At 29.4% G+C, this 18,279-nt stretch overlaps 1 protein-coding gene across 1 annotated transcript; it reads left to right on the top strand.

Annotated features, from left to right (window-relative positions):
* The first annotated feature begins 7,464 nt into the window (after positions 1–7,464).
* Positions 7,465–13,112, top strand: LOC118055151 (agamous-like MADS-box protein MADS2). The gene is made up of 8 exons (XM_035066974.2): positions 7,465–7,652; positions 9,882–9,960; positions 10,751–10,812; positions 10,999–11,098; positions 11,788–11,829; positions 11,909–11,950; positions 12,562–12,701; positions 12,875–13,112. Exons 1-8 carry the CDS (start codon positions 7,468–7,470, stop codon positions 12,960–12,962), a joined length of 738 nt encoding a protein of 245 aa, XP_034922865.1. The 5' UTR covers positions 7,465–7,467; the 3' UTR covers positions 12,963–13,112.
* Positions 13,113–18,279: the final 5,167 nt, after the last annotated feature.

Raw genomic sequence — 18,279 nt, 5'->3', positions numbered from 1 at the left:
TAAATATTTTCCTTAGGATTCTATAGAATTTTGGATTACCCCAATTAAAGCTCAAATGAAAAATTTGTACCCCAATTATAAAGCTATGTCCAAATTGTCCAAAATCATCCAATTAATTTCTTTTCACCATTAATGCTCCATTTACATCCTAAGTCGAAATATAAGAATAATAAATACATTTAGGCATCATATTATTATAAAATACTAAACATTAATGGAGAAAAATATGACATTTTGCATTCTTATCATCTACCCTAATTTCTACTATTATACTAGGCAACTCAATAACTAATTGTTCTTAAACCCTATCTCAAACCATCTTCTTAACAGATGGTTATTTCTGGCTTAGGTTGAAATGTTATGTGCCTAGCATTGAAACATTACAATCATCCATATAACATAGGCTAAATGCATACCATAAACTTGATTCCAACCTGATCCATTAGTAAGAAGATCCATTTTATTTAATGGTAAAATAAAAAAAAATAAATTCATGAGAAAACACATAGTAATGTAACTTTTTGTAAGAACTGATGTTATTCTTTTTCTTTAGGCGTAACTAACTTCTTACCTAAATCTCTAGAATTAGTACATATTTTAGGATCTTTATTTTTCTTACAATTACTAAGTAGCTAATTTTAGATTTCCAATATACATTTTAGTCCTAGAGGATGTCCACTAAGATTCGATTTAAATTATGGTTGATCACATTAGTCTTCCAATAAAAAAGATAAAAAAAAAAATTTATTTTATTCAAATATGGGTCACACCAAAACTAAGAAACTTTCGCTTACTAAAAAAATAAAAAACAAATACAATGCCCTCATACAACGAAAAATTATCGTAAGATTCTTTTTTATTACATCCATTTTATTTAAATTATTATTTTATATGAAAATATTTAAGTAAAAATAGTTTTTTTTTTACAGGCTACGATTCTTGAACGCAAACTAAGATTGATGGAGTTTTTTTTTTTTTTTTTTTTTTTTGTAGAAACTCACATGTAAAATGGTGATAGTCGGAAAAGGGGTGCAATAACTTGTGGATAGTTGAGCCCAGAAGTTCATGTAAAAATTAGTTCACTAGTTTTTTTTTAAGAAATATATACCACTATATTGCAGGAGAGATATGAGGAGAATCATGTGACCCATCTAAAACTTGATTTAGATTTGTGGTTGGAGGCTAAATTGGTTTTTTGGACCTAATAAAAATAAGTTTTATAGTATCTCAAACACTACAATCGATAATTTATGGATGGGCCGTAATGTTTTGACCATTAGTTCCTCACAATCAAGTCCAAGCTTCTAATCTTCAAAGTTCCAGGCGATTGTACTACAACAAGTTGAAGTTTAGATGACCTTACTCCTACTAATACACAACAACTTAGTGCTAAGATGGCTGAACTTAGGTGATTGTACATTGAGTTATTGTGAAACTTTGGTGGTACTTGTGGTCCACCTCCTCCTCACCTACTCGGTCACAATAATGATTTAGTATTGTACTTAAATTTATAATTTTTAAATTTGTAATAGATATTTGGTTTTAATTTTAATTTTGTTTCTTTTAATTTTTTTTCATGTTCATTCTAATTTTTTTCATATTAAAAATTTTTTAGACCAAATTACCAACAGACTAAGTCCATCGGAAAGTTCAAGAAAGATGAAAAAAAATTACATGTAAAGCTAATAATCATTACAGATATAATCACACATGGATTGAATCCCTCGAAGAATTCATGAGAGTTTGAAAAAAACTATAGGAAATGCCACTGACAATTACTGATGGAATTATAAACATATTTTCTGTCGGTGATTTGTCAAACTCACTGATGGAATTACTAACAGAATAGTGGCAATAAATTATTTTTGGCACCTTTTCTTCTTTTGTAAATCCATCAGTTAGTATATTTCTAATAAAATGATCGGCATAATAGAAATCTCCAACGATATGTTTTTTGATGAACATATATCGTTCATGATTTCATCGATAAACATTTTTATGATAGAATCAATGTCTAAACAAAAAAATACATTAGTAGTATGCAAAATTATTATAGTGTATAGGTACATTTTTACATTTCTCAATTAAAAAAAATCATGATATTGAAAAACATATAAATATCTATTATATTGGCATTTTTTTTCTTTTATATTAAAAATTTTATTTAAAATACTACCTGTAACTTAGAATGGATAACATTAATATAACCTAATTGGTCTTGGAAAAGTACTATAGCTCTTGACTCATTGGCACTATTCACTAAAAAGAGTGTAATGATAGTTTTGCCCCTCCATCCAAAAAACTTGACAATAGATTTCTAGGGCATTAAAGTCATTTCATGGCTCGTTAGTCATTACAAAACTCACTAGGAGTCTTTTCTCATCTCAATTGCACAATAAAATTGTAACAACCTCAATTTTTAATTTACAAGATTATATATACACATTAATATATAATTTGCCATAAATCTGATAACAATTCCCTCATTTGGTAACACTGCTAAGTTATTGACATCATCAATTTCTATGTCAATCATCTTCTATCAATCCAATCATCCTAGACTTGTTTCCAATGATCACCACATTCTCAAATACACTATATTCATTATGTACACATTACATAGCAAAAAATAATTACATTCTATTGCTAATTATATTTCAAGATTAAGGAAATTATAACAACAAAATTAAAAGGAAACATAAAAATATCACATTTTATCTAACAAAAAAAAAAATTTAACTTATAAGTCACATATCACCATATATAAACTAGAAAGTTGTTTATAAGTTCAACATTTCATATTGTCATTAATTCACTAAGTTTTAGATTCCAATACATTAATCCAAGATGAAATTATACTACTACCTAAATTATAATAAAAATATATTACAAGCACAATTCACTCAATAATGGACGAATCTGAAAAGAGACTGTAACATAAAACATTAGTATATAATTAATATAACACAACCTCTTTATTAGAAAAATATTTACTACCATAATAGTATTTCCTTTTGGTAACTCGTTATTCTCAATCTTAGAACTAATCAATGTCTCATTTTTATTATTGCATAGTAAGAAGACCCCTTTTCTTTATGATCACTTTATACTAATACCATTATTCACTATACCATTGATTATTCGACTTGGTAATTTATTTGTACCGACAATGATATTTATCATTATTATTAGTCACCATTTCTCAAATGACAACTCAATTTATGTCGATACCAATATCAATTATATCATTAATTATCCTCATTTGATAATTAATTCATGCCGACAATAATATCCATCGTTATAATTAGTCACCTTCTCTTAAGTAACTTATCAATTTATATTGATATCAATATCCATGATATTATTAATTACCTTTACCTGATAGTTAATCCATGTCAACAATGATATTCATTGTTATTATTAGTTATCTTTTTTCAAGTGATTAATCAATTTATTTCAATATCAATACCCATGATATCATTAATTACATTCACTTGGTAATTAATCCATGCCAACAATGATATCCATTATTGTCATTAGTCATATTTTTTCAAAAGACTAATCAATTTATGATGATATCAATATCTATATCATTAATTACCCTCACATGGTAATTTATCCATGTTGCCAATGATATTCAACATTATCATTAATCAATATTTCTCAAGTGACTAATTAATTTATGCCAATTTTCACAATGCTACTACCATTTGTCATTCTTACCTTAAATGACTAATTTATTCTCTACTTTTCTTTCTATAAATTATTTTATTTTATCATGAGAATTCCATTAAGGTTGATATTAATTTTGCTAATAACATTAGTCTCCAACTTCTCTAGACGACTAATAGGATTTGTTTCTTCCACATTCATGTCCTTCACCAACTTTTTACACAAACTATTCCCGACATTTATTTAAAGCAAAACAATAAAAAATTGAAAAGATAAGATGCATTGCTAAATTATTTATTTTAGGCACTATTATACCTAACTTTTTCACGTGAAGGTCCTGCACCTCCTATTTATGGCCTTCTTGCAGTGATGTCCCATATTATACTATAACCATAAAAATTATTATAAACACAATTACAGACCCTAATTGGCCCTTTCTTTTTATCCAATAAGTCTTCAATAATGTTTTATGGATAATTTCATTCATATTCTCATTTCTTATAATAAATTTAATTATCCTTTTCTCAACAATTATTATCTCTATAATACTACAAAATATTTTAACATTTAATAGAGTACATTATCAATTATCCAAAAAACTTTTCTTCTAAATTCTACACTTGGCCGGCTTTAAAGCCCTTCACTTTTTTTAAACATCCAATTTTAACCTATTCAATCATAATTAGTTCAATTAAACCTATAAAAACTCATCATTTTTATCAAAAAATCAAACAAAATTCCATCCTACTCTCCCTCTCTAGCCAAACATGTACCTTTAAAAGGGAATGGATTTTCCTTTAAATTTGTACAATTTTTCCACTTACTCAAACTTTATTCACGCTTCTATACTTGATTCTAACAAAAGAAAATGTCCTTACAATTATCACAACTATAAAAATCCATTTTTCTATAATACTAAATATCATTTTAAACCTCAATATGCTAATATTTTCAAAACCAAACACAATAAAAGTTGTTCTCACCTTGAAACAACAAAGAATCAAAGAGAAATTTGGAAGAAAATTCAAGCTTCCTTTCACCTTTTCTTTCCTTTATTTTTAATGCCATATTTTCCCCTCCAAGCCTTTAAACCCACTAAAATCACTCACTTTTCCTCTTTAATCACTCTCTAGCCCTTTTGATTTCCTAAAACAACTAGTTTTTAAGAGATTTACCAAGAATTTGAAGAAAAAATTTCAAAAACCCTAACTCCCTCGCTTGACCAAGTTCTCAGCCTTAAGGCGAGAAAAAAAGGTATTTATACTCCTTAATTTACCTATTTATAAAATTGTCCCTAAGGATTTTAATGTCCTTTATTTTGCATCCCCATCCTTTTAACAAATTTTAATGTCACACCCAACTTTCTTATTGTTTAATCCACTCTTTAATATTCACTTAAGTAATTTTCATTGGATTTTTTTTAAAATATTTTTATTTTAGACTAGGGGTTTACAAAAACAAACCAAACACCTTTAAAAGAAAAAAAAAATTAAACAAAGTGTTAAGAGATATTTTTATCTTTTTATAATGGGTTTTTCATTATTGTTATTTTAGTTGAGGGGAAATTTTATATTTGACCAAATATAAAAAAAATAATAAACAATTAAAATGCATAGTAAAATGATAAAAATACCCTTAAAAGAAAAAAAATAGAGTCAAGGGGCTTCTTGGTCTTTTCACAATGGTGTTTTTGTAATTATAAAGTTAGCTTAGGGGCACTTTGCTAGTAAAATGATAAAAATACCCTTAAAGGCACGTGGGAGGTGCTCACGCCATTTAGGCGATGCATGCGATGTCTCCTAACATCCAAAAATGTCATTCTATCATGTTGTTCGAAGCGCCACCATGTCATCTTTCTATTCGTATACCATATTTCTCTAATGGTGGTTCAATTTGTAACCGGCAAACCTTTCTTTCTTTTCTTTCTTTTCTCTTTCTTCCCTTGAAAATTATAGCTTGACCCTATTGGTTGTTGGTATTTCAATTGCAGTACTTATTTTTTTTCTAAATTTTTATCTTGGCTTTTTTTGTTGAAGTTTTATTTCATTTCAATTTGGTCCTTCAATCCAAATTTACTAAATATTATATTCTCCAATTTGATTCTTATTCTTTGGATTTCTACTTTTTTTTTTTTTTTTGTCTTGGCCCTTATGTAAAAGTTTGATTGGTTTTTGATTTTATCCTTTAATTCATATTATTGGTATTATGTTTTTCAATTTAATCCTCATTGTTGTGATTTCTAATTTTTTTCTTGACCCTTTTGTAAAAGTTATTTTACTTTTCAATTTCACTCTTCAATCAAATATAAAATTTATTTTGTATTTTAATTTTGATTCTCATTCTTTTAATTGCTATTTTTTAATTATTTTGTATAATTGATTTTTTTTTTCAATTTTATCTATCAATATTTGATTGATTGAGAATTAAGTTTCGTAGTTTGTTTAGATTGGGTTCTTTAGATCTAATGATCTAGATCATAAATTTGAAAAGTTAACATGTTTTTCTTTTAAAAAACTTTATAATTCTCTTAATATTTTTATCGAATTATTTTGATTTTATAATCTAAAATACAAATTTGATGAGATATCCCATGTTGACTTGACTTTAATTACTGTAACTACAAGCTTATTATAATTTGTTTTTTATACTGTTTTATGTTATTGTAGTATTTAAACATTATTTTTTATATAAAAAAATAGTTAAGCCCGTGGCAAAGCATAAACCAAGACTGAATATTCTAAATACTAAATTTCTAGTTTGTTTGATTTCTCAATGCCCCAAACAGTAACGTAATCAGACAACCTCATCCGGACAAGCCAAATCAAGAACTTTCTCCAGTATCAAACCGACACGTGGAGGAGCTCCATTTTAAGGGAGGGGACTAGTTTCTGCCACGTGTGGAAACATCTGGAAATGACAAATTGATGCCGCATAAAATTTTCTTACATGAAAGGACCACTGTCCCATTTTTACCCCCCACCGCAGCGCGTGACCACACTTACAACCCTACCTCCAACAACACTGACACAATGACCGAGACGGTGGCGCGGGAATACACTCTCCAAACTTAGAACCTACGTTCGTAATCAATGATGTGACAAAAAAGTAAAAACCAAGAAGCTTTGAAAGCTAATAAATGAATTTACTTTTATATATATATATATATATTCTTCAAGAAAATTGTAGGGAAATTATTTTTTTTTCAATATAATTTATAAATATAACTATATAAATGCGAAAGACATACATAATACCGATTAGGAGATACTTAATTATGAGAAAGTCAAGTCGAGAACCCCATTGCCGTTAATACTGAAAAATAAAACAGTAAAATACACAGAGGTTGCATGTAACTAGAAAGAACAGCTAACCCTAAGCTGCATTTCTTTTCTATATATATATATATATATATAACAGAAAAGAAGAAGACAACCGAAGCACTTCTTTAAACTTATAACTTTCTCTTTCTACAAACTTTTGTTGTTCTCTCTATTATTGGTGGGTCTTTCTTTCTCTCTAGGGTTTCTTTAAAATATCTAACTTTCTCTTCGTTTTTCACATATTTGGTTACAGTTTGGGTTCTGATTCCTAAAAGTGTAGATCACCTTCTTCTTGCTCTTGAGAGAAGAACAAGAAACGAAAAAAAAAACAAAAGAAAAGGAAAGATATAAAGGAAATAAAGATTAATACAAAAGTAAATATATTATTAACTTACATGGTTAGATTTATGTATTAATTATAACGAAAGATGGTTTTTTATTTGGTTTTTTTGGCTTGTGATTATAGTTAAGGAATATGGGGAGAGGTAGAGTGGAGCTGAAGAGGATAGAGAACAAGATAAACAGGCAGGTGACATTTGCAAAGAGGAGAAATGGGTTGTTGAAGAAAGCTTATGAGTTATCTGTGCTCTGTGATGCTGAGGTTGCTCTCATCATCTTCTCTAACCGTGGCAAGCTCTACGAGTTTTGTAGCACATCTAAGTATGATCCTTTTCTTTTTCTTTCTTATCGCAATCTTTTAAGCCATTTTTTTTTAAGAAAATAATAATCTTAGGTTGGATCCATTTATCGTCTATCTTTATTTGTCCATAGACTTGATATTTTGTGTGATTCTTGTCTCACAAAACAAGCTTATTAGAATCTCTTTCTATCTAACAATTTTTCAGAGTTTATTTTTTTCTGAAACGATCACTTTTCAAGTTTGATGGTAATCAAGGTTAAGAATTCGGTGAAGTATATAAAATTTTATTTTTTTGTTTTGTTGTGATCTTTGTGAAGCTCAAATCTATTAGGTTTTTGTTTGATCTTCTCGGTGTGATTCTTGCTTCACGGGATCTGAATTAAATTTGAAGTCTTTCTGTTGTTCATGATTGAGATCTTGATGTTCGCTTTGGTGAGCTATAGAGTACCTAATTGATCAAGCATTTATATTAAGGTGATCTATTCAATAGTAGCTCAAGATTCCTCTTTTTCTCTCAAGAAATTTCAAATTCTTCGACAAAAAAAACTCCATTGCTTCTTTTGTTTTCTCTTCTAATTTATCTTTCCCCTAGGTCGGAAAAACAACAAAAGAAACTGATATATCCAGCAGCCGGTAGCTGGTAGCTCTCCATTAAATGAGGTTGAGTTGATTATCCAGGAAACCTGTTACCCATTAGACAATTTGGGTTCGTTAGAGAAAACTTTGGAGTGTGAAAAGGCTGAGAATTACTTGGCCATAATAAGTGTTATCTGCTAGGTATAGAAAGTACTTCTCCCTTGTTACATGGTTCTTCCAGAAATCCCTGCACGCACCTGATTCAATAATGAAAGTGTGGTTATTAACTAAACTTACACTAAAGGTACGATTTCTTTTAGAAATTCTAGTAGCATAAGATTTTGGATATTTTACACTTTTCTTGGGATTTGTTCACTTGATTACGAGTTTCTTTTATGAAAAAAAAATGAAAAGGAAACTAAGCATGTGGTGGATAAATTTAGTGCGAGATATTTAGCAAACTCCATTCTAGATTCTTGAGTGTTTCAAAACCTTTCTTCTTCTTCTTCTTCTTCTTCTTCTTCTTTTAAACCTCTCAGTGCAACTATGCATGTGTTTGTTGCTATTATTTAAATTTTTACAGCAAACAAGCAGGTCTAGAGATTGCCATTAGAAATGTACGTAAAACTGACATTAGCTAGGGTTTTTATCTTGTAACACCAGCTACCGGGAAAATAAACATGAAATCATCAATTGATTCTCGTGTGTTTGCTACTTCTGTTGATCTTTTCGAGGAGAAAATTCTTTGATCACCAACTTTAAATGCCTTCTTTGTAGAATTTATCAGATAATAATATTGTTTGTATATTTCAATATCAATTTTCAAAAAATAAGCCTGTTATATTTATATAGTCTTCGTACACTTTTTTGTTATCTGTTTTGGGTAAGTAGCTCAATACTATAAATATTATGGTACACGGAAAAAAATAAATCAAGTGAAAAAAAAAATAGAGGTCATTTTGTTTTCAGGTTTTAAACCTTGGCCTAATCATTGAATTGGAAAAGATGGATGGATGTGGATCAGAACTTGAACTGCGAATTGGAGTTTGAAACACATGGATGCCTTAAATATTATACTGTTAACTTTAAAGTTTTTTTGGGGTAAAATTGAAGAAGTAAAGATTGGGAATGGAGTTGATTTTAGAGCTTTCATAAGTTAAAGATTTTAGAGTTGATTTTAAATTGCAAGAAATTGTAAGGTTTTAAATGAAAATTTTTGGTTGTGAAGGGATTAGACTGTTACTTCAAAGTTGGGATTTAATATTGGTTTTGATTGGTGTATTTGTTATTGTCCAATTTCTTTACTAGAAATTTGATAAATACAAACAAAATTATTAATGAATTTTTTCCGTTACTAGATTTCGGTGAATTTTACTGATGGACTTTTCCATCGCTATATTCCTCAGTAAACACTGATGGAAGTATTTTTCCATAATAATAGATAGAAAGAACGATTCGTCCATACCTGAATAAATGAAGTTTTCCAAGAAAAAAAAAAAAAAAAACCTACTAGTGACTGCTACTTTTAACTAGGAATGTTTTTTTTTAAGCTCGTAGTTATTACAATGGTCTTGTTTTATAAAAAATAAGAACAAAATTCCATTTTGATTTGCTATTTTTCCGTTTGTCAGACAGTTTTTATTAGCCTTGTTTTATGTTTTTCCCTTTTGCAGCATGCTCAAGACCCTGGAAAGGTATCAGAAGTGCAGCTATGGTGCAGAAGAAGTCAATAAACCAGCCAAGGAGCTCGAGGTAAGCTTAGTTGTATTCTGTTTCCTACAATGTAGATGACTACAGGCAATACTATTTTTAGATACAGTACATTTGAGTATTCATTATCCTTTTCTCATAATATAACAAAATTTGTTATAACATATGATCTGTTGAAACATTTTAATAACAAATGACGTACAGGTTTTATTTATAGTTACGCTCTTTGACTACTTTGAACGTATGGTGACATAAAAGTTACAGATAATTTCTTAGCTATAAATACCCATCTATGCAAATTTTATGACATACGGGAAGTATTTCCTCAAATTATTGACAGTGGGAATATCAGTAACTAAAATGGTGTTTGGATGATAAAGCTTTAGCATATAACTTTTACGCAAAAACAAATGCGCGAGCCACTCGCAAGATTTATTTGTATTGTTGTATTGGGGAAGCAAGCCAAAGAAAATGGCTGTCTGTTGCTTCAGTTTTTTCAAGGCTTTGCCAAATCGCATATTAGTACAAGCAATCATGATATTAGTACTCTAATTTATCAATTATCTATTAGTCCTCAATAATTGATGATAGTTGAGGAAATAGATCAAGTTGAGTCGCACAATATAGGAATAGGTTAAGTACATAAGGAAACGAAGATGAATTAAGGTTAAGAGTTCACTTTGCCTTTATTATAAGCTGACTTCATGCGTGCTATGGTTTTCTAACCAAGCCAGCCATCAACCTGTCATGTTCTGATCATCTATTGCATTAGAATAACTTGAGTTATATTTCTTGGTTTGTATTTTCAACTGATTCGGGTGTATGTTAGCAGAACAGCTACAGGGAGTACTTGAAAGTGAAAGCAAGATTTGAGGCCCTACAACGAACTCAGAGGTAACCACAATAGCAAGCATCCTGGATCGTTCTATTTAGCAAATTTTACTTTCAAGATATTTAGTTCCACCATGACATGAAGATGTTGTGATTCAAGCTGAAGTTTCTTTCCTTACCGTAAACATTTTAGTGGATGCTGCCATGTTATCAAATTTAAGCAGTTCCTATCGTTGATAAATTCTGCAGGAACCTTCTTGGAGAGGACCTCGGACCTCTGAATACCAAAGACCTTGAGCAGCTCGAGCGTCAGTTAGAGTCGTCATTGAACCAAGTTCGGTCAACTAAGGTAATTTAATTTTTAGCGTTACTTGTTTCTTTTTAGCGTCAAGGGAACAACGAACTTCACATGCTAGCATTTCACAATCCAAATGATTTTCTGTGTCAATTTCTTGCATTAATCTTCTATGATGTTAAAGTTACATGAACCAGAAAACAAGACAAGATTACTTGGAAGATTGGGCTAAAAGGTGTTCTAGCTAACAATTAATGCTTGTATTAAGATTTCCTTTTATGCAGTTATTGCTGACTAATAGCTTTCTTTCCCTATTTAATTCTCTCCTTTCATTTCATGGGTTTCCTTTATGGCCTTAAAGATAGGTGCAGATGGATGTCTTTCTTTCAACCATTTGTTTGTGCAGCCTGTTCTAGTAGTATAGTGTATTTAATGGTCCCATCTTTGTTAGGAAAGATCAACGTTACCTTGATTAATTATGCCATTGCTGCCCTGATCTCCACCTGTTATCAGCATACATGCTGGTAATTTTGTATCAAGCAATTTTACTGTAGTATATGTTAGTTAAACTATGAGATTGTTTCTTGGCTTGGCTTGGCTTGCATAGGTTAAGAACCTGCTGTTCTTATCTCTTGAGAAAGCATGTGCTTTGTATATCATGCTTCTATTGATTTTTGCTGATAAGAAATACAAGTTCTTCTACATTGTGTTTGATAATATTATTATTCCATGCCACTTTGCAGACCCAGTATATGCTCGACCAACTTGCTGATCTTCAAAATAAGGTACATAAAGTGGTGGTATAATTAGAGTAACTCACTTTATGTTGCTTCGAATGCTAACTGATAAGTCTTTTGAGTACAGGAACATCTGTTGCTAGAAGCTAACAGAGGTTTGACAATGAAGGTAATGTGTTAACTTGCTATATCCAAATTGATTTCATACTTTATGAGAGGCTAGACTTGCTGGTTGGCACTTTTTAGCTCCAGGTTTATAGAAATTTGTTTTCTGCAAGATTGTCAGAAGTTATTCGTCAACATGGTTTAAAGGCCTTGCATCTTTCATGCTGATCGGGATATTTAATCTTTCATTTCCCCTTAAGAATCCATATACAGTGATCTCTAAAACCAAACTCCACACTTTTTCCGATGATTAATGGATAGCAAAGTTCAGCTAGCCATGAAAGCTTCCAATAGCTACCGGTATTTCCTTCTACAATCTAAAAGTGTAAAGAAAAAAACCATGTTTAGTACACTTAATACTGTCTTAATACTTTGCTTATACTGGAATCAGGAGTTTCCTGTTATGCTTTGGTCTCATTCTCCTCACTTTCAGTTTTTTTTTATGTACTAAAATTCTGGCTAGCACACTCCAATTGTCAAATTTAGCAACAATTCAATTCTTCAGAACATGACATTCTATATGAGCTCTTTCTAGACATACTAATATGCTGAAATACTCATGTTAGGTAGCTAATATGATTTGCCTTCTGTTTTCATGTTTCTAATGTTTGGCAGCTGGATGAAATCAGTGCAAGAAATAGCCTCCGACCATCATGGGAAGGTGATGATCAGCAAAATATGTCCTACGGCCACCAGCACGCTCAGTCTCAGGGGCTATTCCAGGCTTTGGAATGCAATCCCACTTTGCAAATAGGGTAAACATTCAACTTCTCAAGATCTCTCAATTACTTTGTCATTCGTTCATTATCTAATCTGTACTGAAATCAAGTATTCAAGGCTAAGCCAGTGTCCATAATATTGATTCGTCAATTTATCAGCTATATATATATCCTAATCCTCTTTCTGTTTGTTCATATGGTGAAAACAGCTACAACCCTGTTGGTTCAGACCAGATGTCTTGCACAACACATGCCACCCAGCAAGTCCATGGGTTCATTCCAGGATGGATGCTTTGAGTTTTCTGCTCTTCATTGCTCATAAAGGAACACCTACTATGTAACTCTCTCTCTTGTTGTTGGTAATGTGTAAATGATTTCAAGAGCATGTGTACTTTCATTTGGACATGAAAACTTTATGTGACTGCATTTCAGAACTTTAGCCAGGGACAAGAGGCATGTAAGAAGTTCATAATTATTGCAAGAACTTTGGAAGACTTAATTTGTTTCTCTATGATTCTTAGCTTCTTTTCGAACAATGAGCTGCTCTCCCTGCGAGAATAGACAGTGTTTAAAGCCAGCTTAAGATAGCAAGATTGTTGCCATTTTAACATCTTTTTTCTTGACGAGAGACCCTTATAGGGCAGCTTTGGGTTCATAAAAACCATCCTAGTTATAATGTATCAGAAAAATCACCTTTATATTTCATAGCCAAGAAAATCTTTATGGATTATATATCCATATCCTCGGCCTAGCTAAATTAATGTTTAAACTAATTTTGGATCTCTTTTTTCTTTTCTTTTTTCACTATTTTCTTTATAATCAAGAGTACAACATCACTGAAACACTCTTCTAATCCCAATTGTAAATCATATTGTTTATTCTCAATTTTGTAGCTTATGTAGTATTGAGAAAATAAGATGAATTCTTAAGTTATTTATGGTGATGGTAGTTGAGAAGAATTGAAATAAGATAAGGTGATTATAGAAGAGAGATATTATTTAGAAGCTCACGATGTAATTTTCAACATGATTTTATTAATGCTTAGCATGTTATTTTATACTAACTTTACAGATTCACCTAAGGAGATATTACAGCTATCAAAGTTATTTGAGGACAGAGTATATTTGCATCAATTTATAAGGCATGATTTTATGCTTAGTTGCTGCTGCAAATCACCTGCAGATTTCTTGCACCTGCCTTAATAGTGATAAGTGTAATATAGAAAATAAAATAAATTAAATTCAGTGATAGATTTTTTTTAATCATGTGAAATTATTTTATTTATTAATTGAAACCTATAATAGAGAATTAGTTCTAATCATACTATAAGTCTATGATTGTTATTTATCGGGAAAAAAAAAAGATAATCAAAATCTCTACTCTTTTGCTAAAGAGTAAATAAAGAAACAAATAAAATCGTTTCAATTTCAATTTCAAGAATAGCTGTGAACAATTGGACCAATGCAAAAAAAATCTACATATTGAAGAGTGGGAAACGGGCCCACCAAGCTCTAGGGGGCTAAAGGTCTTTGATCCTATTGGGCCTCCATTGAAATCCATATAGACAATGCTTGTCAGCAGAAGAGAGAGGAAACAGGCCTTCGAAATTTAAGACCTTGATTGGTTGAATTGTTTTAAGATATTTACAGGACTTGTAAATAGAAGGTTGGAAAATTTAACTTTTATCACGACTTATACTATATTTCTTTTTCTAAAAATTTGTTTTATATTTTTTTATTAAACATATTCCTAACTTAAAAATTATTTTATCACAAGTAAAAAACAACTTAATTTTGAATTATAACTCCAAACCAAAAGTTATCATTTAAAAGAGCCATCCCAGACAAGCTCAAAAGAAAAATTCTTTAGAAGTTGTTTACATGCAAAGGAAAAAGATTTTATTTGACATGATTCTGAAATAAGACTTTTATTTTAAATCATAACCCAAAAGTTGTTTATTATAAATAATTTATGGAAAAAATGAGTTTAAATAAATTTAAATAAAAAATATAATTGGTAAAAATAAATTAAAGCAATGTTTTAATTTTAAGAATTGTATTATGGGTAAGAATGCGTAAATCAAAATTTAAAAGTTTCAACTTTGACTAAATCAATATTTTGACCTAATTTTCTAAGTAAGAAACAATTGAAATGAATTTATAAAATTCATACCAAATACAACTTAAGATATTAATTTTGATTTTTGTGATTATTATTATTATTATTATTATTATGAAGTGTTTTTTATCTTTAATTTTGTCATAAGTTAAAGTGCTTGAACTTATATAATTTTCATAGTTCAGTGTTTGAACTTTATATATATAGGTGTCTGATCTATTTATTTTGTATAATACAGTGTCTAAGTGAATGTATATTAGTCAAATTGTAATGTTTGTTAAGTCATGGTATGTACATTGACACCTAAGATAACATTTAGGACCAACTAAGATAGATGGCGAGTGCTATAACATGGGTTATGTTAATTTTTTTTCAATATAAAAAGGGATAATTATGCGATAGTAATGGTTTAAAAAGAGTAAAAATATTAAGAAATTGGTGATAGAAGAGGTCGTACGTGTTGTAAAAACAGTGACTCGAAAAGTAAACAAAACAAAACATCAAGAAGTGAGTATCCCATGTGTACACTTGTGTAATTAATTTAATTTAACTAAATTAAAAAATAAAATTCATTTCAAAATAGCTAGCTTCATGAAAGGCCAAAAAAAATCTAGGTTAACCCTTGTTAATTTCAAAACAATAAAAAAAATCCCATAAAAAGAAAAAGAAGAATAACAAAATGTTAGTGGATGAAACTAATTAAAAAAAGAAGGCATAAGAAATGAGAAAAAAAAACCAAGCAAGATCGATTGAACCTTATAAAATTAGGTTAATCTTTCAAATCTGTAACTTATTAAATTGCAGACTTGGACTCAACTAAGAAACTCTACACCCGCCCAATTAAATGTTTGAGGATAAAATAAAAAAAATTCATTTTAAGAAAGATAAATATAACAAAGATAGGAAGAAAAACTCAAGACAACCCTTGATATTTTAAAAAGACATAAACATGCACATAGAAAATGAATAAAAAGAGTACTAGAGAATGAAATAAAAAAATAAACTAAAACAAAAGAAAAAAAAACAAGCACGAGTTAACTTCTTGACACGGGCTCAACTTAGAAGCTCAACACTAAAGATTTAAATATTAAATGATGAAATCAATTAATTTAAAGACAAAATCCCTTTAAAAAGCTAAATCTAACAAAGAAAAACAAATTGAGGTAACCTGTATTATTTTTAAAATAATTAAAATATCCCAAAGAAAATGAATTTAAAAACAATAAAATGTTGTAGGATGAAGCAAAAAAAAAAGATAAAAAAAAGGAAGCCTAGGTAAACTTCATAAACCTAGTCTAATCTCTTAAATTCGCAAGCCATAAAATTTTAGACTCAAATTCAACTAAAAAGATAAACACCTGACTAATTAAATGTTGTAAGATGAAACAATAAAAGAAATCAATCTAAAAAAATCTTGCAAGGTAAAAAAATAGCAACAATAAAAATATATATATTTTATTTTAAAGGAAAAAAAACACAAGGATGAAATTGTAATTTAAAAATTTAAAATCATTTTAAATAAGAAAATAGATGTATTTTTTTTTTTGAAAACATATTTCTTGTGTTGGAATCAAATTACAAATCTCAAAGATTGTATGCATTATAATCTTATTGTTGCAAAGAAATTATTGAGATGTAATTTTAAAAGTATTTATTTAATCAAAAATTTAAGAGTTGTCATTCAACACAAAGATATAGCTTTCGTGCGTTTTTAGTTGTTGATTGATGGTTGAAAGGGTAAAGGTTAAAAAAAAAAGTGTTAGCTTAAAGTTAGGCTATCCATAACTTGAATAAATATCTTAAAATTTTGACTCTTATATTTTGAAAGCAAAAATTTATCTAATGTGAGCTTAAAATAATTTTGTTTTGAATTTCTTACAATTTCTAGGAGGTTTAATCTTTAGAAAAATGATAATTTTATATTTTATTTGGGCAATATTAAAATTAATGAGGATACATTATGAGATGATCTTTTTTTTTAAAAAAATAAATAAAGAAGCAAGAGGCTTGAGTAAAACTCGAGGTTTTGTTGAGAAAAAAATGTCTTATTTATCGCACTTGTTTTATCAGCATTATTAATAACGAGTAGCTTTATTCCAAATGCCATGATTCTTGTGAAAAAAGTTCTTTCACATTTTGAGAACAACATTTATTGGTCTATGTTACTTGCTTGCACAATTAAAAAAAAAACATTTTAAAGGCACATAATATAGGCTATGACTTTTGACTATGAAAGAATCACTATCATTGTGTCTTTCAATTGGTTTTTTTTTTTTTTTTAATTTACCCCTTTTTGTTTGCTTTGGTGGGGTTTTTTTTTTTAATCTTGACTTAGTCATTTTTATTTTTCATTTGAGCATGCCTCCTAGCATTTGGATTTAGATTTCTCGGGCTCTTTAGCTTTTCATAACCTCTCTTCGGTTTTAATCTTTAAAGTTTTGTTTGCCTCCTAGTGTTGAGTGTGATCCTAGTTAGCGTTTTATGAAAGAAAAACTTATTCATACTCAAATAGAAACCACAAGGGGTATACTATTAGAATATGAAGGGATACTGAAGATGGCATTTCATCATTTCAAATATAAGTGGTCGAGAACAATAAGTTTTGTCTTCATCCTGTGCAATGGTTCGGGACTATATTTTTATGAATCAATAGCTAGCAAATTGAACTACATGCAAATACATATAGTTAAAATATGACATAAGAGACATGGGATGTGAGTTTTTTTTTTTCATGTCCTGGTTCAAAAGTTTTTGGTTAACTTAAAATAGAAATTGTTTAAATGATTTGTTTGCTACCTTACAAAAAGGTGTCTAAACGTTGTTTTAAGCAAACATTGAATTATTTTTGAAATAAAAAGTAGATTCAATTTTTCAAAAATATTTTGGAAAAAGGGTTTTTCAAATTTACAAAACTGAATCGGTCACAATATTTTGAATAAATCCATTGAATCAATTATAAGGGTTAAAAGGTTTTAAAATGGGTCAGATTGTCTCTTAACATTTTGTATGGCATACAATAGGGTTCAATTATTTTTACTGTTATATTTATTTAATCATGGATGACAATAAAATGCTAAGAAATATCTTGATTTTAAAATAACAAATAGATAAAGAAAATTCATATTTTATTAAAAGGTGTAATCAGATCCCAATACACATGGAAAACATACTAACAACAAAACAAGAGTAGCAAAGTTCTATAGCAAAAAGATTGACAATGCAACACCCCTTCTTAAATTAGATTTCTTAGCAACACCAATGTCTTCTTAGCATTCACTAATATTTTTTCCATTCGTTTACTATGCTAGGAATGATCCGGAACAGGAAACATCAATGAAATAGTCCATTCCATAGGTGCTCAATGGTAATTCTTTCGGTTTTGAAGTTGAAAAGAATTATATTAGAAATTTATCCCCTCATTACTATAGTGTTGGTATCATAAAATGCAAGAGGGCTAATACAAGGTCCCCTCCCTATTGTTGCACTTATGTTTATC

Source organism: Populus alba, chromosome 4 (assembly GCF_005239225.2).
Source record: "Populus alba chromosome 4, ASM523922v2, whole genome shotgun sequence".
Lineage (NCBI taxonomy): Eukaryota > Viridiplantae > Streptophyta > Magnoliopsida > Malpighiales > Salicaceae > Populus > Populus alba.
This window is presented reverse-complemented; position numbering and strand designations above follow the sequence as displayed.